The 22,071-nt window shown below is 44.2% G+C and overlaps 1 protein-coding gene across 1 annotated transcript in view; it reads left to right on the forward strand.

Moving 5' to 3' along the window:
• PREP (prolyl endopeptidase) overlaps positions 1-22,071 on the forward strand; it is a 123,961-nt gene that overhangs the window by 58,193 nt on the left and 43,697 nt on the right. Inside the window, exons 8-10 of the mRNA XM_057738542.1 lie at positions 5,921-6,112; positions 10,123-10,320; positions 17,134-17,237. Of these exons, the coding sequence (XP_057594525.1) occupies positions 5,921-6,112; positions 10,123-10,320; positions 17,134-17,237 (494 nt within the window). The remainder of the gene's footprint in view (positions 1-5,920; positions 6,113-10,122; positions 10,321-17,133; positions 17,238-22,071) is intronic.

Below are 22,071 nucleotides of genomic sequence, written 5' to 3' on the forward strand. Positions count from 1 at the left end.
TTTCATTGTCATTTGTTTCTAGATATTTTTTGATTTCCTCTGATTTCTTCAGTGATTTCTTGGTTGTTTAATAGTGAATTGTTTAGCCTCCATGTGTTTGTATTTTTTGCAGTTTTTTTCCTGTAATTGATATCTAGTCTCATGGCATTGTGGTCAGAGAAAATGCTTGATATGATTTCAATTTTCTTGAATTTACCGGGGCTTGATTTGTGACCCAAGATGTGATCTATCCTGGAGAATGTTCCATGTGCACTTGAGAAGAAAGTGTATTCTGTAGTTTTTGGATGGAATATCCTATAAATATCAATTAAGTCGAAGTGGTCTAATGTGTCATTTAAAGCTTGTGTGTCCTTATTTATTTTCTGTTTGGATGATCTGTCCATTGATGTATGTGGCTGTTAAAGTCTCCTACTATTATTGTGTTACAGTCGATGTCCCCTTTTATGGCTGTTAGCATTTGCCTTATGTTTTGTGGTGCTCCTATGTTGGGTGCATAGATATTTACCATTGTGATATGTTCTTCTTGGATGGATCCCTTGATCATTATGTAGTGTCCTTCCTTGTCTCTTGTAATAGTCTTTACTTTCAAGTCTAATGTGTCTGATATGAGTATTGCTACTCCAGCTTTCTTTTGACTTCCATTTGCATGGAATATCTTTTTCCATCCCCTTACTTTCAGTCTATATGTGTCCCTTGGTCTGAAATGGGTTTCTTTTAGAGAGCATATGTAAGGGTCTTTTTTTTGTATCCCTTCAACCAGTCTGTGTCTTTCACATCTCTTTTTTTTTTAAAGTAACTTTCCTATTTTCCGTTAAATCAGTAGTGGGTTTTTTTTTCTTTTTTATTGGCTGTGTTGGGTCTTCGTTGCTGCACATGGGCTTTCTCTAGTTCCAGCGAGCAGGGGCTACTCTTCATTGTGGTGCACAGGCTCCTCATTGCAGTGGCTTCTCTTGTTGCGGAGCAAGGGCTCTAGGCGCGTGGGCTTCAGTAGTTATGGCACCTGGGCTCAATATTTGTGGCTCACGGGCTCTAGAGTGCAGGCTCAGTATTTGTGGCACATGGGCTTAGTTGCTCCGCGGCATGTGGTATCTTCCTGGGGCAAGGATCGAACCTGTGTCCCCTGCATTGGCATGCGGATCCTTAACTACTGCGCCGCCCAGGAAGTCCTAAATCAGTAGTGTTTTAACTTGTGAATAGCAAAACTGAATGACCCCCATTATTCAACTGGAATACCATTTCTCTTGAATTTTCTTGTGGCCAAAGCCTGAGGAGCAAGGGTTTCCAGAGAGCCAAAGGATTTCATGAGCCCCCATTTTAAATATGCTGCCCTGTGAGCCTTTGAACAGCTTTTCAGATTGCACTTGGATTTGTATAAATCCAGCCATATTATTAAGTCCACATGACTATATGGCTTGTGTGTATTTATGACTAAAGTTAATGCTTCAGAAATTGGTGGCAGATAATGACCACAAACTTATTGTTTTGGTGCTCTTTGGAGCTTGATTATTTAAAACAAGTGCACCACATCTTCAGGCTCACCTGAGTATACAGAGGTATTGAAAGATATTTCTGCTGTGTTTTGTCTTTGGTGGATGTTTCAGTGACTTTTTTGCAGGCAGGGGGAGGTAGGGTCATAATAAATACCACTGCAATGGTTGCAAGACCTTTTCAGGCAGAAACCATAAGATGGTTACTTTGAGAAAGAAACGGTTCACTTCAGGAAATGTTTTACTGTCAGGGGAACATTTAAGGAATCTAACATTTCCCTGAACCAAAACTCTGTGTCTACAAATGTCACAGTCCAGAAAATTGTGTTTCATCATTCTTATTAGAAACGAATATAGCTTTCTGACTGTCTGCAAATTTTGCATCGCCAATTAATTTTTTTACTTATTCTTATAAGGAATAGTCTTTGGGTTTCTTTGCCCTTTAAAGTATTGTTTTGTGTAAACTAAGATGCACTTGTCTTTGAATGGATCACCTGCTTTTGAGGTTAGCAGTTTGTCACTGGAAAAAAAAATGTTTTGCTCAGATGCAGAATTGTTTGTGAAAATTAATTGTAAGGACTTCTGTTTGTGGGAGTGTAGCAGATGATATACTCTGAATAATCTCCCAGTTGAAACAACTGAAATGTTGTAAAAAGTTAGTAAAGCCTCTTACTGAGTATGTTGCTAATTAGCACAAAAGAAGAGGAATCGTAGAGACCAAAGACAAAATGAAAGCAGGAATCTTGGGATGTAAGCTGGATTGTCCCAGAGTGTTTCTGCTGGGCCTTGAGGCTGAGCTTCCCTTTGGTGGTATAAGGATTATTGAGAGATAAACCTGCCAGTGGTGGAGCCAGGGAGTAGGAGAGAGGCAGGGTATAGTAAGGAAACCTGCCTGTCTCCACCTTGGAGGCAGGATGTGAATTCTCCTAAAACATGAGAAGGGCTGACCTTCACATGGGTACAAGTTGACTTGGTTAACTCTATGAGATCCAAAAATCCTCATGACAAGGATTTAATTTAAAGTGCCCCCAGGTTGGTTGCCTCCCAAGAGGCAAATAGAAGCCAAATACAAATCTTGGCTGAAATTGTGTCACTTCTACCCAGTCCTCCAAGAATTCTCACAGATAGTGTTTCAAGGGACATCAGTTCACAATCAAAAATTACAGATCCGATGAGGAAATTCACCAACATGAGAAGCAGAGCCAGCAGATTTACACCAGAGTGGAATTATCAAATTCCTATTGTAAAGTAAGTAGTAAATACACTTCAAAATAGTGATGCTGCTTTAAAAAAAATAGTAAATGAGAAGCTTGGAAACATAAGCAAGGAACAAGATATTGTAAATAATGACCAAACCTATTTGGAAGAGGACTAGTAGAACTTATAGAAATAAAAATATGATTAACATTAAAAATTAAGTTATTAGGTTAAAGAGATTAGACATAGCTGAAGAGAGAATTAGTGAAAGTGAATATAAAAAGAAATTACATAGAATGCAGCCCACCAAGAGGTGGAAAGCATATGAGTGGTTAAGAGACATAGAGAAGAGCAAATTGGGACCATCCGTTCTGCAGAAGACAACTGGCCAAAGATATTAAAATGAAAATGACATAGCTGTTTTAATATCAAAGTAGACTTTAAAGCAAAATTCATTACTAGAGATAAAAGTTTATAATCATAAAAGGTTCAGTTTAGTTTTATTTAGATATAATAATTAACTGCATATATATCTAACAGCATGATTTCAAAATACAGAGTAAAAATTAACAGAAATACAAGTAATAATAGACAAATCTACATAGAGAAAGATTTTAACAGACCTTTCCTTTGACTGATAGAAAAAATGGCCCCCTGAATCTGTAAATATATATATTTGAACAAAAGATTAACAAATTACTTAGTAGACATACTTAGCATATCATACTTACAAGTCTGCAAAGTACATATTCTTTTCAGTCACATACAGGAACATTTTTAAATCATTTAAGAAAAAAAAATTAGGCCACAAAGCTTTTCTCAACAAGTTTAAAAAGATTGAAATCATACAGAGTGTGTTCTTTGTATACAATAGGATTTAACCAAAAGTCAGTTGGTTAGTGCAAGAAATTCCTTCTTGTTTTGTCATCAAAAATATATCAACTGTCCTTAAGGGCTTATTCTTCCAGATGAACTTTAGAATGATGTTGTCAAATTCCCTAAAGAGCTCATTTAGATTTTGATTGGAATTGTATTAAATTTATAGATTTCTTCTGGAATTATTTACACCTTTGAAATACTGAGTCTTCCTACCTAGGGATATGGTGTGTGTTTCCAGCTATTCAGGTTTTGCTTTTTGTTGTTTTTTAATATTCCTTAGAAAAATTTTAGAGCTTTACTCGTAAAGAGTCCACATTTCTTGTTATGTACATTCCTAAGTATTTCATTAATTTTGCTTCTAATGTAAATAAGGTGCCCTGCCCCCACCATGTTTTCTAACCAATATTGCTAACACATGGAAAACCTATAGATTTTTTTAACTGTGTATCTTATTGTCAGTTTTAATTCCAGTAGTTTATTTTAGAATGATATTTGTTGAGGTTTTGGTTGTAGGATAGGTATTATTAGTAACTTTATAATAATTTTCGCATTTACTTACTATTTCTTGTCTACAGTTGAGAAAATGAGGCTCAGCAAGGGATAAAGAGATTGTTCAAGGTCACATAGCTAAATAGTGGTTGAAGCTGGGGTTTTAATTTAGTTATGTCTAACCGAAAACCTGTCTACCATGGGACTGTATTTTCCCTGATTGATTTAATTCAGCAACAAATCATATAAAGATGTTATGGAGCTGAGTGAGAGAATGAATGTAAAACCGCCAGGAATGTAAATGAACTATCCAAGTTAATGTAGCAATTTCACTGTGAAGTTTAAGGTAGGAGATTAATTGGAGAATAGTTGAGATCTGGCATTGCCTTTGAGCAGTTTAGAAGTCATAGAGCTTTTTTATTTATAAAGTTTTTGAGATGTCCTCTAAACATTAGTGAATCATACCTTATGAACCAGATATCTTCCCCATGGATTTTTTTTTTAATATTAAAAGTGACATTTAGTGAGCCATTTAAATGATGATGATGGCAGACACATTTCAGACTTCTTTGCAGTGACGACCGTCTGCAGACTAGTTCTTAGAACAGAAGGACTGGAAAGGGTTCCTCCTTGCATTCGACACCAGCCACCAGTTGTATTTTGCACTTCTCTTTGGGTGCTGAGTATTAAATAGTGAGTAAAAAAGACAAATTATAAACAAGCAAATTAGGTACAGTTGACCCTGGAACCACGCAGAGGTCACAGTCGGCCCCCTGGATACATGGTCCCTGTGCATACACAGATTCAACCCACCGCAGATCATGTAGTAAGTACTACAGTATTTACTATTGAAGAAAATCCCCCTGTAAGTGAACCCACGCAGTTCAGACCCGTGTTGTTAGAGGGTCAGCCGTTTTTATCTTGAGAGCAGTGCTGTGGGTGCAGGTGAGAGGTACCCAGCCATCTGATAGTGGGCCAAGCAGGGAAACAGCGTGTCACAAGGCCCTGAAGTGCAGCATGTCTTAAGGAACCTAGCAAAGGCCAGTGTTGCCAGAGGACTGGGGGTGAAGCAAAAGTTGGATCGTCTGAGGTTGGCTAAGTGGGCAAGGACTGTGACATGCAGGACCGTGGCGACCATAGGAAGGAATTCGGATTTTATTCAAAGAGCAGTGGGGAAATTCCTAGGAAGGGTGCCCTCAGGGACCAGGTTAGGATATTAGGACATTGTGGAGGCTGCTGTGCTGAGAAGGTTGAGAGCAGCGGCGGGAAGAGCAGGCGGGAAGCGGATGCTGCAGCCCAGGGCAACCCGGCCGCACACTGTTGACGTCTGGGGCGGGCTGACCCGTTGCCGGAGGGGCTGGTTGTGCCTTGAGGCAGCATCTCTGGCCTCTGCCCACTAGGTGCCAGGAGTAGCCCTCCTCTCACTTTCCAAGCTGTCACAACCAAAACATCTGCAGACGTGTCCAGAAGTCCCTCGGGGGGGATGATATCATCCCCAGTTGTGAGCCACTGCTCTTAACTGAAGGGAGATGAAGACGTGGGATAGAGTGATGGCAGCAGAGGTAGGAATGCTCGGATTTGAGACCCGCTCAGGTAGAAGGGGGTGTGTTGGATGCCGTGGGGCGATGGGCTGAGAGAATTCTCAACTCTCCTTCAATGCCAGGTTTTCCTGGAAAAACGTCCTTTGTGTTTTTTGGAAGCCTTAAAATTCACCCACACGTGTCCTCGCTCTTTCTCATGCCTTAGATGGTCCAAATTATGTGTCTGCTTTGTGTCCTATAGACAGAAAAGAGCCATCCCCTCCCTACACACTTACCCCACCATTTCAGACCCTGGATAGGTGACAGGGGTGTTTGGTCTCTCACCAGGGATCCTGAAGTGGGTGAAACTGATCGACAACTTCGAAGGGGAATATGACTACGTGACCAACGAGGGCACAGTGTTCACGTTCAAGACAAACCGCCATTCTCCCAACTACCGCCTGATCAACATTGACTTCACGGAGCCCGAGGAGTCCAAGTGGAAGGTGCTTGTTCCCGAGCACGAGAAAGACGTCTTAGGTGAGAGTACACGCTGCTTGGCGATTGTGCTTTTGTCTTTGGTAAGAACGTCAAGAGGTTGGTGCCTCTCTCATTCTCTGGTGACCAGTTACAAGGTAAAGAACCTTCAGTCTCTAACCATGGAATGTCTCAATAGTGCAACCAAGTGTTTACCATGTGACCTCTTTGTAGTTAGTACAGTGCTGTGCGGGGTCTTCATAAAAATTGTGAAGGTGTGAATCCAGACCTTCAAAGGTAGTGCTTTTTTTTTTTAATATATCAGCTGTCTTTGTGTAGTTATTGTCTGATAATACATGCTAAGGTTTAATTTTTTTTAAACCATTTGGATTCAGAATCCTTAGCTTTTAACTTCTGAATAACCTTTGGCTGTATTATACGTATTGTAGAACTTCGGGTGGATTTACAGTCCTCTTAGCAGAAAAGAAGAGAGATTGTCAGATTGAATTGAAATCCGTTGCCCTTGGTGCTGTGTGCACAGTGCTACAGTATCCTCTTGAGAGCCTCACTTCTGTATCCATCATGTTTCAGACTGCCTTTAAGTTCCCTTTTATTCATTTTCTCAATGATTTTCCAAAAATGATATACCGCTTTATAAATTACTTCTTACCTGAAAGCTGGATTTGATTTAGAGTAAGACTAATTTTGCTATAGTTTTTGACACAAAAGGAGAGTGAAGTACCTTTAAGGCAATGAAGAGTTTGCTTGTGGAGGTGACCTTCTGCTGATGGGTTGAATGGGGATAAAATCTAAGGTCATCCCAAAATGGGAAGGTATAAGGTGTATAATTAGGAGAATAATTCTTTTGAGAGCTGCAGAGCGGCCCTGTCTCAGATAAAGCAGTCCTGACGTGGGTTTCTCAGCGGATTAAAGCACAGGTGTTGGACTCAGATGGATGCAGGTGCATGTCCTGGAAGAGTAAGGACTCCCTCTCCCCCCCTGCTCAAGGCGGCGAGCTCTGTGCCTGCAGACATTTCCCTGGCCTTGCTTCGTGGGTAGAGCGGAAGGTGGGCACATGATTACGGCTGAGTCTGGGCGCTCCCACCGGCCCTCGTTTGGGCAGCTCCCTTGGCCCTGGAGGACGTGCTGCTCTGGGTGTCTGCCTGGGACCTCCTCCACCTCCGGGCATCTGGCTCACCCCTCCGCGCAATTCTGTACAGAGGTCTCCAGCACCTTGGGCAGTTCTATCTGACGGGACCCAAGCAGCCCCATCCGGGCTCTTTCGTGCACAACCCCCATCTGCAACCCTGGGGCAGCAGCCCATCCCGGGCCCTTCCACAGTCCAAACCTGGATTAGGCACCGGTGCTCTGTCTCTCTCAGGCTGGGGGTTTCCCCAGGGGGGAGGGGGGGCTTACAGCATGACAGGGGCTCTTTCCAAGGAAATTGCTTCACCTGTCTCCTCAAAACCTTCCGTTCACTCTCTGACCCTCATATATTTGGATGAGGGACCCCTGAGTCTTAGAACAGGTTTCGTGCCTTTTCCTTGAACAGCTTCATGCAAGGAAGCTGGTTTGCAGCGACTTTGGTAGCCTGATGGCTCCTGTCCAAACTGAGACAGAACCTCCCCACCCAGGGTGGTGAGAGCCCGCATTGAGTGAGTGCTTCCTAAGTGCCGTGGGAGGGGTCCTCAGGCCTCCGTGGGTCCAAAGGAGACTTGGTGGCCCAAGTCTTCATGAGGAGGGAGTGCCCTGGGTGTTTTTCAGGTGCGAGTCAGGTTGGAACAGTGATTCTCACGTATGGAAGCATCCGAAATGCAAAGATTTCCCAAGGCCTGTGAATTGTCTGCCTTTTAAAGCCCCACCTCCCCAAAACGGTTTTAACTATACCTTAAGATGACAGCCTATCTCACTTGTAGATCTAATGAAGTGCAAATCAATGCTTGAAGAGGGTGATATATTTCTATAACCTTCCCTCTGAAAGGTTATAAGTTCTTTAGACTGGAAAGGGGAAACCTTCAATATTCACTGGAACTCATCAATTCAGAGAGGAGCACAGTTGAATTTGCAATGTATCATTAGCACAGAGTGCCCTGTGGAGAATAAAACTAGAGTTGAGTCATAAAGTACAGCTGTAAAGTCAGAGCTTTCATTAACGACAGTCTACAAATCACCTTGTCCTTTTCTTACTCACTTGGTCTGTTTTAGAATTCTGATGTACCCGTAGTTAACACAGGTTGATTATTTTTTGACAGAAATAATTTACTTCAGTTTTTTTCCCCCTACTTTCCGTAAAACATTAAAGCCACGTGAAATATATTGTTTGATTGAAGCACTTAAAGAAATCATTTTGGCAGATGATTAAATTACTTTTAGATGTAAGAGTTCTGCTTTACCCCCCCAAAAATAATAAATAAATAAATAAAATTAAAAAAAAGAAAAGAAAGAGTTCTGCTTTATATCCTGACTTGAGGAAAAGTTTGTGGTAGTAATCTAGACTACCCGACGAGACTGAGGCCCCGGTGAGCCTCACAGCTCCCTCCGGCCAGTGTCTTGTCGGTCACTGGTAATGGTATTATATGTGTGAACGGCTAGTTTCTTGGGTTATAAAAATAAGCAGTGTCAAGAGCCCCTTACTCTGCCCCCCACTGTGAGACCCAAGAAAGGCTCATCTTCTCCACATTCCCGAGCTGTTCCCTGCAGCCCTGTCCTCCTTGCACGTACCACCACGTCTCCCCCTCTGGATGGGCTGTCGTTCCCGCTGGCCCATCTCGTCCAGAGCACGCGGGTTTGTGCTCGGCAGCTGCCCCGCTGCCTTCTCCTTTCCTCCTCTGCTCGCCTACCTCTGCTCCCCCAGCGCCGCCACCGACAGCACCATCACGGAAGCTGCAGCCCTGGACACCGAGAGGGCTCGGGTCTCCACCTCACTCTCCTGTCCCCACACTTGCCACATCCTGGTGACTCTTCCCGGGAGATGCCTTTCATTTCTTTGCCCCCTTCTCCTGACTTTATCTTCCGGTTACTGGGGTGTTGTGCCGGCCTCTTGCAGTCGTGTGTTCGGGTCTCCCCTCCACCCTTTTTGTGCACCTCTGTTGTTCTCTGGTCGGCCATCGGATGCATACATCTGATGTCATCTTTACGTGTGTCACGCCCCTGTCCACCAGTAGCGCCTCTGTAACGGCTGAGTCAGCAAGGTCTAAACTCCCCCCTGCCTGGCTCACCCAGTCCCCCATCAGACCACTGCTACCCCCCACCCCCTGCAGCCCTGAATGGAACAGCGGTTCTCTTCTTATTGAAAATGGGTCTCTCACGTGTTCTCTTTCCCGTGTCCCTCCCTCCCTTCCTGCTGTTGGTTCACTCATCTTCCTTTTCTCGCTCCTCATCCCCAGCTCTGGCCTTCATTCCTTTAGTCATGTCCCACCTTCTCATCCCCCAGAGAGCTGTCCTGTCCCTGACACCACCCAGGCGCCCCCACCTTCACAGGTCTGTCCTCCAGACGTAATTCAGCACTTGCTTAAGGGCTCCCTCTTATTTTGGGTCCCAACCAACCACTCACTCACATACATGTGTTTACACGTTACTACTTGTATTTTTATGTGATTGTGTCTCAAGGGCAGAAGTGACCTCATCTTCTTGCTGGTCTGTCCAGCACCCTGCAGGGTATCTGGCGTGTACCATGCGTGTGTTTAATGCGTTTTTGCTGACTAAACAATCCTGACAGATGGGATCGTGATTCAGGTTTTGTTGTTTTCCATCTTATACCTCCTGTCGCATGATACTGGATACAAAATAGATAAGCAGGGTTATTTGTGTTACACACGTTATCTAGACCATCAGAGGCTCCTGGCCCCAGGTGGAGACTCTTTTGTTACCTGTGGACATGATGGTGGCAGTGATTTATTAAAGGGATATGCTGAAAACGTGATGAATGATTAACACCGATTATAACGTCACTTGGCAAGTCTCAAGGCCACAGAGTACCGTGTAGAGCTCAAGAACTGTTGTGCAGTGAAATGAGTATGTTTTGGGCTAATTTTCAAAACTAAATTAGGTTTTACCTGTCCTTATCTTTTCAGAGTGGGTAGCTTGTGTCAGGTCCAACTTTTTGGTGTTATGCTACCTCCATGATGTAAAGAACATCCTGCAGCTTCACGACCTGGCCACCGGTGCTCTCCTCAAGACCTTCCCGCTTGAGGTCGGCAGCGTCGTGGGGTACAGCGGTCAGAAGAAGGACACCGAAATTTTCTATCAGTTTACTTCTTTTTTATCTCCAGGTGAGAGTCTTTCTACCAACGTTGTCCACTTTAAAAAGCAGACTCACCTTTGGGTTTCTTTTGAAAAACTGAAATATAGTGCTATGTTACTGAAAATCACATATGCTGTATTACAGCCAAAATTTCTTAGTGGGAATAAAACAGTAAAACAGACAGAACAAAGGGAAACACAAACACCTAAAACTTCACTCTCATTGATCTTATATCCTGAGCCTCTCTTCCAGAGACAGGACCAACTGTGGTTCTAGGTTGATTGGAAAAATTAATATGAACAAGTATAACCTTAGATTCAGCCTTTGATCTACATATATATCAAAACACACACACAGTGCAGACAACTAAAAGTGTTAAATAAAAATCTGTAGTCACATTGGACGTTAAAAAACTGTTTTAAAACTGAGAATATATTCTGTTTTTGTTAAACTGTATTAAAATAAAATTAATCTACTGCTTGGTAGTAGATTAAATGACTTGGTTCTAGTAGAAAAGGAAAAAAACACTTGCAAATTGCAATTTTATGGTATCAGTTAATTTTCCCCAAAGTAAACATAGCTTTCTTTATAACTCTTTTTTTAAGTTGGTCACACTCATTTTGCTTGTTTTGGTTTTCTCCTGTTTCTCCACTTGGCTGCGGCATTTCTGTTATAGTCGAAGCTGTAACACGTGCACTGATTTGTCCTAGGAGCCTGGCTCTGTTGGCAGTTTGCAGTTGACTGGACAGACCCTATCCTGAAAGCAATCCGGCTGAAAAAATGTCTGCATTTCCCTTGTTTGTTTTTCCAGCTTCTCCATTGTCCTTTTTGTCCTACCCAGTTTTGTTGCAATAGTTTGGTCCTTGGCAAATAAAGCAGAGTAGGGGAGAGCCCGGCAGGTGAAGAAGGCTATGTCCTCTTCCTGGGGCTTGGCAGATGACAATGATGCCTAATCCACTTGTGTGTGTGTGTGTGTGTGTGTGTGTGTGTGTGTGTGTTTATGTGTGTGTACGCATGCACCTTGGAGTCACAGAGCAGGCAGTCTTTAAGGAATCTTGTCATCATGATGGGTTACCTTCAGGATTATTAAAACCAAAAGAAGGATGTTCTGTACGTAGGTCTGATGGTACATCTGGCACACCTAGCAAGCTTTACTTGCCCATGTACCTTTCATAGGATCTCACAAAGATTTGGAAACCATGCGCAGGGCCAGGCGTCCGGAACTGACAGGTCAAGAACCTCACGTCAGGGTGTCTTGCCCCCTCCTCCCCTGGGACCCGGGCAACAGTGGCAGCCGGTGGACAGGAACCAAGAGAAATCGCTTTCCTCCAGTTGGCCACTCTCAGCCACTGCCATGGAGTCCACACTTTATTTCTTCAACTTACATTGGTTCTGGAAATTGTACTCTGGAAAACCTCATAGCCTTTAAACAGTTTTAATGGATTAAGGGCAATGAGGAGAACAGAGTAGGGCTGACTCACCTGCTCTTCATAAAAGCTAGAGTCGCCAGAGGCCTGTAAACCCCCTCAGTGACCCCCTGTGGCCATTTATTTCCAGAACAAGTTCATTATAACCGGGGTTGAAAGGACTCATTGTCCTCGTGTAAACCGATGGGCCTGTGCCAAGCGGTGAAATACTATCTGTGACTGTGGCTGTGAAGTTTGGAAAGAGAACTATGTTCTCAATTCTGTGCGGACAGGCAGCTCCAGAGCCCGCTTTAGTCTGTTCCTGCAGTGTTTTGTTCTTCTCCTTCATCTTTTCTTAGTCATTTTGCCTGCTGCTTTTTCTTTTCTTTCCTTAATGGAATTTGATATCTAAACCCAGAGAACAGGGCTTCCAGACTCAGGCTTCTGATCCAAATGTAAAAACGGCCATCAGATAAACTAGATTCCTTGAAAGCAGGAATGGTCAGTGTGTACCTATACACGTCCATACACATGCCTGTCCGCTCAAAGGCACTCTTGCAGTGGTCTCTGAAGGTTGGCTGTCCACTACTGCAGTAAACGACAGAGACACTAAATTATAAATAAAGCCCCAGGGCCAAAAATACCTGCATCGCCAGCTGCTTTGGACACGTGGTACATCTGGCAGGTGCACACCAGCTGACTTTGTTTCACAGGGAGGTACGTGTTGAAGACACATCTTGAGCCAAGCCATTTGTACCTTGAGTCACACTTGGAAGAAAACAGGCAGCCAGAGCAGTGTGAAGCACGATGCACTTATTTCCTGTGGCTCAAACCACTTAGTGGTTGAGCCAGCTGATTCTGTACTCACGGAACCTTAGAGGGTTGTTGAGGGCTCACTCCAGACTTGCGTGCGTGCATTGTAATAATCCAGTACAGCGTCCCCGCTGCATGGTTCTGAGAAACAGGGAGAAGAAATCAAAGAACCTTTCCCAGACTCTTTGGGGAAGGCATAAAAATGTTTTAAGACTTTATATTTTTAGAGTAGTTTTAGGTCCACAGCAAAGTTGAAGGGAGGGTACAGAGATTTCCTATATACTCCCTGCCCCCACACATGCCCTGCCTCCCCCGCTACCAGCATCCCCTACTGCACTGGTACGTTTGTTACAGTTGATGAACCTGCACTGACACATCATCGTTGCCCAAAGTCCATAACTTACCTTAGGATTCACTCTTGGTGTTGTGCATTCTGAGTTTGGAGAAATGTATGATGACAGGTATCCATTATTATGATATCATGCCGAGTATTTTCTGTGCCCTAAAAAGCCTCTGTGCTCTGCCCTTGTCATCCCCCCCTCTCCCCGACTCCAGTCCCTGGCAACCACCGATCTTTTTACTGTCTCCATAGCTTTGCCTTCTCTGGAGTGTCATATAGTGGAATCACCGATTCTGGAGGCTCTTCAGATCGGCTCCTTCGCTTAGGAATATGCGTTTAAGGTTGTTCCACGGCTTGATGGGTTATTTCTTTTTAGCACTGAGTAATATTCCGTTGCCTGGATGTCCCACAGTTTATCTACACGTTCATCTACTGAAGGACATCTTGGTTGCTTCCAGCTTTTGGCAGTCATGACTAAAGCTGCTGTCAACATCCATGTGTAGGTTCTTGTGTGGACATGTTTTCAACTCCTTTGGGTAAATAACCAAGGAGTGAAAACAGTTTTTACGAGACTTGTTTTAGTTTTTGTTTTTGTTTTTGTTTTTTAATAACTTTAAAACCCAACCTGTAACCGGATGAAACAGTATCTACATGGGTCGTCTTTACAAACTTCTTTTGCCCTCTCTTTGCGTATCCAGTTTTCCAGATTCTTCTGATGATCCTTTTGCAACTTCTCCTAGAGTTGCCCCTGCCCCCTAACTCCCATTTCTTTCACCTCCGGACATTTATTTCAGATTACAGCAGGCATATCCAAGCTGGTCGTCCCTGCCTCTTTCCTACTGCTGGAAGAGCCTTGTTAAAGCACTGTTTTCATCAGGAGACCCGTCTCGTCAAGTCCGGACACCTTCTCTGGTCTTAAGGGACTTCCATAATTCAGTTCTCTTTTGCCCTTAAACTTTGAAATTATTCCCCAGAGATCACCTAACGAATCCTCTCTGATTCGTGATTCTGGGATGTTTCTCCAGTCCCCTCCCCACACCTGATACTTAGCAAACCAATTCAGACAGGACACAAAGCATCATTAGACTACAGGAATTCACGTCACAGTGTGAATGTGCAGTGGGCTGACTTGCGCTGACTCAGGTGGATCTGTAAGTAGAATGTATCCATCACATGTACGAGGGTGAGTCAAAAATTATCTGCCCTCCAGCTGTAGAGTTTAATTCCCTTTTAGAAAAGACAAATACATCCCTTTTGACATGATCTTGTTGCTTTTCTTTTTCTTTGTTCTTTCTTCCTTTCTTTCTTTATTGGCTGCGTTAGGTCTTTGTTGCTGCACACGGGCTTTCTCTTTGGCGAGCGGGGTGGGGGGCTACTCTTGGTTGCGGTGTGCAGGTTTCTCATTGCATTGGCTTCTCTTGTTGTGGAGCACAGGCTCTGGGCGCGTGGGCTCAGTAGTTGTGGCTTGTGGGCTCTACAGGCATATGGGCTTCGTTGCTCTGCAGCATGTGGGATCTTCCCAGCTCGGGGATCGAACCCGTGTCCCCTGCATTGGCAGGTGGATTCTTAACACCTGTGCCCCCAGGGAAGCCCCTCCTTGCTTTTCAGTACACTTTGTCCATCTGTCAGCAAGCTTTTGTAGTCCCTCATTAAAAAATGTTTCAGGCTGAGCTGCGAGCCACGAATGCACTTCTTCATCAGAAGTGAATCTTCATCCTAGTAGGGCTGCTTTCAGGGGACCAAACAGGTGAAAGTCCGATGAAGCAATATCAGGACTCGAGGGAGTATGCTTTCACACCTCAAGACACAGCTTTTGCAGAGTGTCGACAGTGTGGGCAGACGTTGCGGACGTGCGTTGTCATGCAAGATTACAGCGCCCTTGGATAGCAGTCCTCTGCGTTTAATCCAAAGTGTAGGGTTCAGCACAAACTTTTTGAAATCTAAGTCTGTCATGGTTTATATCATAGGCAGAGGCATGGCTGATTTGCAAATGATTTGCCACATAATCCACTGTCACTCGTCTATTGGACAGAATCATTTCACGTGCACGCTCAGTGTTGTCATCAGCCGTGGACGTGGACAGGCAGCGGGCTCCTCCTTGATGGCTAACACGTGTGCAACCTTACTTGAACTTCTCTGTCCATTCATACACACTTCTTCACAACAAAACACTTTCTCCATACTGAGCACAAAGTCTTCAATGAATAACGGCACCAGGTACACCCTCAGACCACAAAAAGCGAATCACTGCACGCTGCTCTTCTTTCGTGCAAATCACAAGTGGGGCATCCATTTTTCTTAGCACCACAGTTACAAATGAACTGATGGAACACATTCACACCTGCACAGCAGTGACTGGGGAGACAGTAGCCTTAAACGGAAAGCGCTGATAAGACAGTGCGGCCAGCAAGTTTTAATATACCTGGAGTGTGGATAATTTTTGACCCACCCTCATATTAAGCATTGGTACCTTTAGGTTTAACCCAGTCTCCCCTACAAGAGCCACTTTTGCCCCAAACAGAGGAATAGAGGTTGGGCGCTTGGCACCCTTTCTCCCAACAGCAGTCAGCCCATGTCATATCGTTATTTCATTGTGCTGTCAGGGGCTTTGATGTCTCAAATTTTCCAGATAAACAGACATTTAGATTGTGTTTCCTACTAATTGTCTTCACTGGGAAAGTTGCATTCTAGTACCTTGGTGATTTATCTTAGGTCACTGCCCCAGTAACTGGTCCGAGCTGGGAAGCCTGGCTCCAGGGTCCTTTGTCATTCACTGTAGTACAGGGAGCAGTGATGCTGGAGTGAGTCCAGTGCTCATACGGCCGTCTGCTTATTCTGCAGTCTCCTGTTATTGTTTGCTTGTTTGGAGTTTTTTTCAAGGATTCAGATGCTTTTTGTGTTCTGATGAAGCGGGGCAGGTCCTAACAAAGAAACTCTTAAAAAATTAACATATGTGAAGATAGCCTTTGCCCTCAAGATCACATTCATCTGGGCAAGTACAGTATTCAGTGTATCTGGTAGTTTAGAATGTATGCCCAGAGTGTCGTCTGGAGGTACTTTACATATAAAGGTGAATTCCAGCACATGTCCAAATGTAACGTAAACGAAGGAAGCCCGGACTTGGGTGATGTTACCCATCTCCCCACGGTTAATGTTAATCATATTCCCCATTATAAACCTTAAAATAACTTGTAAGCATGAGAACTGGGATAGCATTCGTAGGGGTTAGCAGTCCTGTTGTGAAGGAGTCTAACTGTATCACTCTTTGCCGGAGGAGGGCAGAGTGCTGTTCCTCAGCTGTGAGTGAAGCTCGTACACACACAGAGGGTTGAAAAGAAAGCCAAGCTGGATGTGAGCACATGATCCATCAGTTCGAATGTGCCCCGTGGGAGTACCGCTTAGTTTCTGGTTTTCCAGCAAGTATCAGGATCTCTAAATTGATTTTTCATATACTTGACAGCGTATGTTTAAAGTGTTATGTGGGAGGGCTGTTTCCACACACCAGCCCCTCCAGATGACTAACTCTGTTTCATAAACTATAGCAGTGTCGTTTTCAAACAGTAATGATTTGTCTTACTTATCGTTTCTTTGATTTAGTTCTTAAATGTTAGAGTGTAGTAGCATTAAATTAAGGAAATGGAATTTTAATTAGTGGTTAAACTAAGCTAAAAAGTTTTGGTGTGTATTCATCAGTTTGTGTTGTGCACAGTTGCTGGGATAATCAGAATTTTAAAGGCATCTCTGAAAGGCTACCCTAAAAGGCTGTCTTTGGTCCTTGATTGCTGTCCACATGTGTGTCCACAGGTGGGTGTGTGTCCACAGGTGGGTGGGTGTCAGGTAGCCGGTGTCCCAAAGTTTCCATCAAGAGACCCCTGAAAGGCTGTTGACTTTGGGCACATCATTTGAGTTTTCCCTCTTAATCACTGCTCAGGGAAAATGGCCCTACATGAAGTTTCCCATCTTCTTTGACCTGTACTCCTAAGTGACCTGGCGTGGGGAAGACCTGTTAAGTTTCTGCACTTAGGTTTTACCTCTTCTTATACTCCTGGAATGCATTAGAATCTTCTGAAATGGATACGCAGGTGGCTGTCATGGAAAGGAAGGCCGCACGCGATGGCGATGAGGACGTGTGAACGCTTACGTAGCGCTCCGCACCCCTGACTGTTCTGGGCTCTCTTGCTGCGGTGACCTTACACGGCACTGCTGACTGTGCTTTGTGATCCCTGCCCCCCTTGTATCTAGTGATTTTGTGGACTGAACGAAGACTTCCGCTTCCTTCTAGGTATCATTTATCACTGTGATCTGACCAAAGAGGAACTGGAGCCCAGAGTCTTCCGAGAGGTGACCGTGAAAGGAATCGATGCTTCCGATTACCAGACAGTCCAGGTATGGCGCGTTTGGTCTTGATCATGTGAGTTAGAAAACCTGACTTTCAGGCCAGGCCGTGCACACCCCAGTTTGTCAGGAGCCATGGAGGTAATTAACCCACAGCAGTACAGGCCACAGGTATTTGGGGACGCCTGCTGTTTCTGGGCATTGAGCCAGGTGTGGTCCCTGCCCTCCTAGAGATTACAGGTTCTGCTCCCAGAGCTGCTACTCTTGCGAGGAAGCTGGCATCCTTTGTCTGGGGTACCAAGGCTGCGAAGTTTATCTGCTTGCTTGAAAGTGGTTGTTTTCTGGCTCGGGTCTCATGGTGTCATAAGTAACAACGTAGATTTTCTGTATGTAAAGTATTCACTCAAATGCTAGGAACCGGTCTTTTCAGTCTGAAGTTTGTCGATATGTCTGCCTGGCACAGGGTGAGAGCGCCATAAGATATTGGAGTGGATGAATTAACTGCTTATAGTTGTCTTGGCGCCACAAGCTCCGTCTCTGGTCACCATGCTTTCAGGTTAAGAACCTCCATTTTTGTTTTCTCAGTGCCCCCGAGGTAGTGTGTCTCCCAGAAACCGAATCACTTATTGATCGATGATACACAATGACTCTGTTCCTTTGCAATGAGAGGTCACCTGTCGGGCACCAGGTGTTTATCAGGGCTCTCCCACCAGGGGGACTGGACCCCACAGACCACAGGTTAGGAACCAGAATGTTTCTGGGGAACAAAAGTTAGAAAAAAAGAGCACTGGATGCTCCCTGAGGATGTTTCTGTGAAGCTAGGGCATCATTTTAGCTCAGTGAATTGCCCTTCACCTGTCTAGGCATAGTCTAGATGATAGGCTAGATTTAGATCAAAAATAAATAAAACTTCATTTACAGAAACCGGTGGCAGCCTGGATCTGGCCCAGGGCTGTGGCTTGCCAGCCCCTCTTCTGTATCCAGCGGTCGGCATGCTGGCCTCTGGTTTAATTGGAGAACAGCCACGCCCGTTTGCTCACACAGTGTCTGTGGCTGCCTTGGTGCTCTAACCGTGCAGCAGAGACTGTCTGGCCCGCAAAGGCCGAAGTGCTTAGTGTTTGGCCCTGTAAGACGAAGTTTGCTGATCCTTAGTCTATATAAATAGTATTTATAAAATCAGAGTGTTCTCGGTAGACGTACAGGGCCTTTGTCTTGAAGCTCTGTCCGGCCTAAAATCCGCATGTACTTCTTGGGTGACGTTGGGCGAACCATTTAACTTTTCTGCCGCAATGTTTTCAGCTGTAAAACAGAGACAGTACGTATTTGCAGGGTCCCTGCAGGATCGCATGAGATGAGATATGCAGGCCGACCTCATTTTATTGTGCTTCACTTGATTGTGCTTTGCAGACACTGTGTTTTTTTAGAAACTGAAGGTTTGTGGCAACCCTGTGTCCCGCAAGGCTGTGTTGGTGCCGTTTTTCAGACAGCATTGCTCCCCTTTGTGTCTCTGTGTCACATCTTGGTAATTCTTGCAAAATTGCAAACTTTTTCATTTTTATTATTATATTTGTTGTGACCTGTGATCCGTGATCTTTAATGTTGCTGTTGTGACAAAGATTATGACTCACTAAAGACTCGAATGATAGCATTTTCTAGCAATAAAGTATTCTTTAAGGTATGTACGTTGTTTTTTTAGACTTAATGCTATTGTACACCGGATAGGCTAGAGTATAGTGCAAACGCAACTTTTCTATGCACTGGGAAGCCAGAAAATTCATGTGACTCACTTTATTCTGATACTTGCTTTATGGTGGTGGTCTGGAACTGAACCTGTAGTATCTCCAAGGTGTGCCCATATTAAGTGTCTGGCACATAGAGTATAAACGGTGTTTATTCAGTCAACGTTGGAAATAAGTTCAACAGACACTTCGTCTTCCATAGTTATTTTTACATCTTTCTTTTTCAGGGTGAGCCATTGCCGGGAGAGAGATACCGTTTAGGGGCTGACAGCCCCTGTCTAGTGCTTATTTGGTTTGTTCATTCACCCTAATGCTGCATTAGACGTCTAAAATCACTTTTAGGCTGTCATTCTTTGCTGTTTTCTATTTTCTCCTTGTGTAGAAAATATGTCCCTATCAAGTGTAGCATTTGGCCTTCTTAGGGACTGGCATCCTCAGGGCTTGGGTGGGGTGGGGGTGTGTGTGTGTGTGTGTGTGTGTCTGTGCGCGCACATGGCACTGCCCCTCCCATCAGTAACACCAGGGACGCCCAGGCAGCAGCCAGGGACCGTGTCCCCCTTCTGCCCCCAAGGGCACAGCCTTGGCTGCCCTACGATTGGGCAGAGTTGCCCATGAGAGACACTCCCCACCCCCCTCAACCCCCCACCCCCATCTTCTCCTCATCTCTACTGTGCAGCCCCTCGGGTCTGTATTCTCAAAAAAACATTATTCTCTCTCTCTTTTTTTTTTTCCTGCTTCCAACAATTCGTGCCAAAGTGTGTAATTACCTTTGGAGTTTGGGGCAGGGAGGGGGACCTGTAATCATGACAGCTGCCAGGGAGGCAGCTTCTTCTGGGGAAGTGACTCTTGCTTCTCCGTAAGGATGGTCGGAGTTGTTTTTCCTACCAGGTAGCTGTTTTTTCCTGTTCTTCACAGATGATACGCCAAGAAACTAGTCACAACCTAATATGTGTTGTTTTCATTTATAAGTGAAAAGATAAAACTTTACAGCTGAGCACATGCTTGTGTGGAGTAGAAATCCCTCAGCCATGTGCATGGCAGCTGGAAATTTCCAGATTAAGCTGGGGAGGAAGCATGCTTGGGTGATGCCAGTTGCTGTGCCGTTGGAAAACTCACTCACCTCCTCTGTGTCTGGCTCTCCACTTCATATCAGGGAAGAAAATTTCCCTGACGTTGAGCTACTGAAATACTTGCAACCTTTTATTTGTACTGCTGCAATAGGAGGAAAAAAAGATTAAAAGATTCATGGTAAATATGTAAGGAGATGGGAACTGAGTAACTGGACAGAACGCACTGGTTTTACAGATCTGAAGGAGGTATGCCTGGGGGCAGAGTACAGCCTCTCTAGTATCATGCCAATAGAAGGCTTTAATCTGTTGATTATATATGTCATATATATCACACTGAGTTATTTAAATAGAGTTCTTTCTTTGTGTAAAGGTGCCTGTGGAATGTACCATGATGTCACAACACTGTAGACTTAAAATCCACTTTGCAGTGATTTAGCTCAGGTGTACACGGCAGAGCTTTGACAGGAAATGTAAGTGTGACGGATGTGCTCAGATTTTGATCAGGCTGTCAGTGGTGTTGCCAACAATGACCAGCCTGTAAAAGCAGGCCCTCTGAAGAGAGGGATTTGTGCCTGAATGGAAAAAATCCTCATAGTGTGTAACAGAAACCACAGCATTTTTGGGGGGAGAAAAAGATACTCTGTTTTTGTTTTCAGTTATTTCAAGATAATGCTGCTTTTGATTTCACTTGATCCGGGTGTTTATATTTGTTCTGTATGTGATTTTAGAAGAAAATCCCCTGGGCTGATTGTCATGCCTTCTTACATTCTGTGGGGCACGTTATTGCTTTGAAGCAAGTACTGCAGCAGAAATTACCCTGCATGGTTAGTCAGTGCAATTAATGATAGTCACAGCTGTGCACATCTACCTAGCGGTGTAGTTGGTAAGATGGACCAAGCCAAGGAGAGAGAAAGAGGAGGGTCAAAGAAATGCACGGCTGAATAAGCCACAGAGGGCTGTTCTTTGTGTTATCTACTTTCATTCAGGACCCAGAGCATCTTGAATGAGGGGGGTTGGAGGGGTGTGGGATGGGAAGGTTGGCATATTTAGCCAACAGACACAGAACAGAGCTGCTGTCTGGGTAGTCTCTATCCAGTCCTGACTACAGCTGTGGGTAGAAAATTGATCTGTATCAGAAATATAATTTTGAAAATCAGCTCCTGGAAAAACTTGTTTCTTTTCCAATCTGGGGTGCACATAAGAATTTAGTTTGAGATAGATTTATCAAATCTGCAACTGACTGATCTTTTTCCTCCTTTTACTGTGAAGACATGACCACATAATATTGGTTAGAACATCTGTGCCCCTGTCTTTAAAAAGAAATTGAAATACTGAACATTAGAAATACATTAATAAAACAGGTTTGGTGCTAAGTGATTCACCTGAAAAAACTGTCTTTATTTATAATCAGTAATATGTTTCATCTTAAATAAAAGTGAAAGAAATTCACTATTCCTTCACTAATTTCCTATTAGTCTGTCAAAAAATATCTACGAGATGACATGCAGCGCCAGGCTTAAATACAGAGAAGTTCTGTTTAAATACAGAGAAGTTCCAGACACTGGCACTGACCCTGGGAAATTTACAGTCAGGCTGGAAAGTTGAGACACAGAGACCTGAAAGGTCAGACACCCCAAGGATGTTATCACCGTGATCAAGGGAAAGGCGAAAGCCTCCGTCTGCGCTGCTGTGTCCTGGCCCCGGGCTGTGGAGGGAGTCTTCACCAGAGAGGTGGAAACTGGGCAGGGCTTTGAGGGATGGCTGCTTTCGTAATTCCCAGGTCCCTGGCAGGACCTCTGAGAGGCTGCCTCTGCCTTTTCATAGCAGTGTAATTTCATAATTTCACAGTAAATTCGAGAAGAAAGGAATCATGCCCTCAGCATCCTCTGCAGTAAGGTTGCCTTTGGCGGCTGTCTTTTGTGGATAGAATGGTGTTTGCACTGTGGTCGAACGTGGCAAGACAAAGGATATAGTGTAGCAAAAATGCAGTTTTTGGTTTCTCAGTGTCTCTTTTTTGTTTAGCCAGCTGAAAGATTGGCTTTTCTCCTCCAAAAATGAAAGACAAAATTTATAGAC

This window comes from Hippopotamus amphibius, chromosome 6 (genome assembly GCF_030028045.1).
Source record: "Hippopotamus amphibius kiboko isolate mHipAmp2 chromosome 6, mHipAmp2.hap2, whole genome shotgun sequence".
Taxonomy (NCBI): domain Eukaryota; kingdom Metazoa; phylum Chordata; class Mammalia; order Artiodactyla; family Hippopotamidae; genus Hippopotamus; species Hippopotamus amphibius.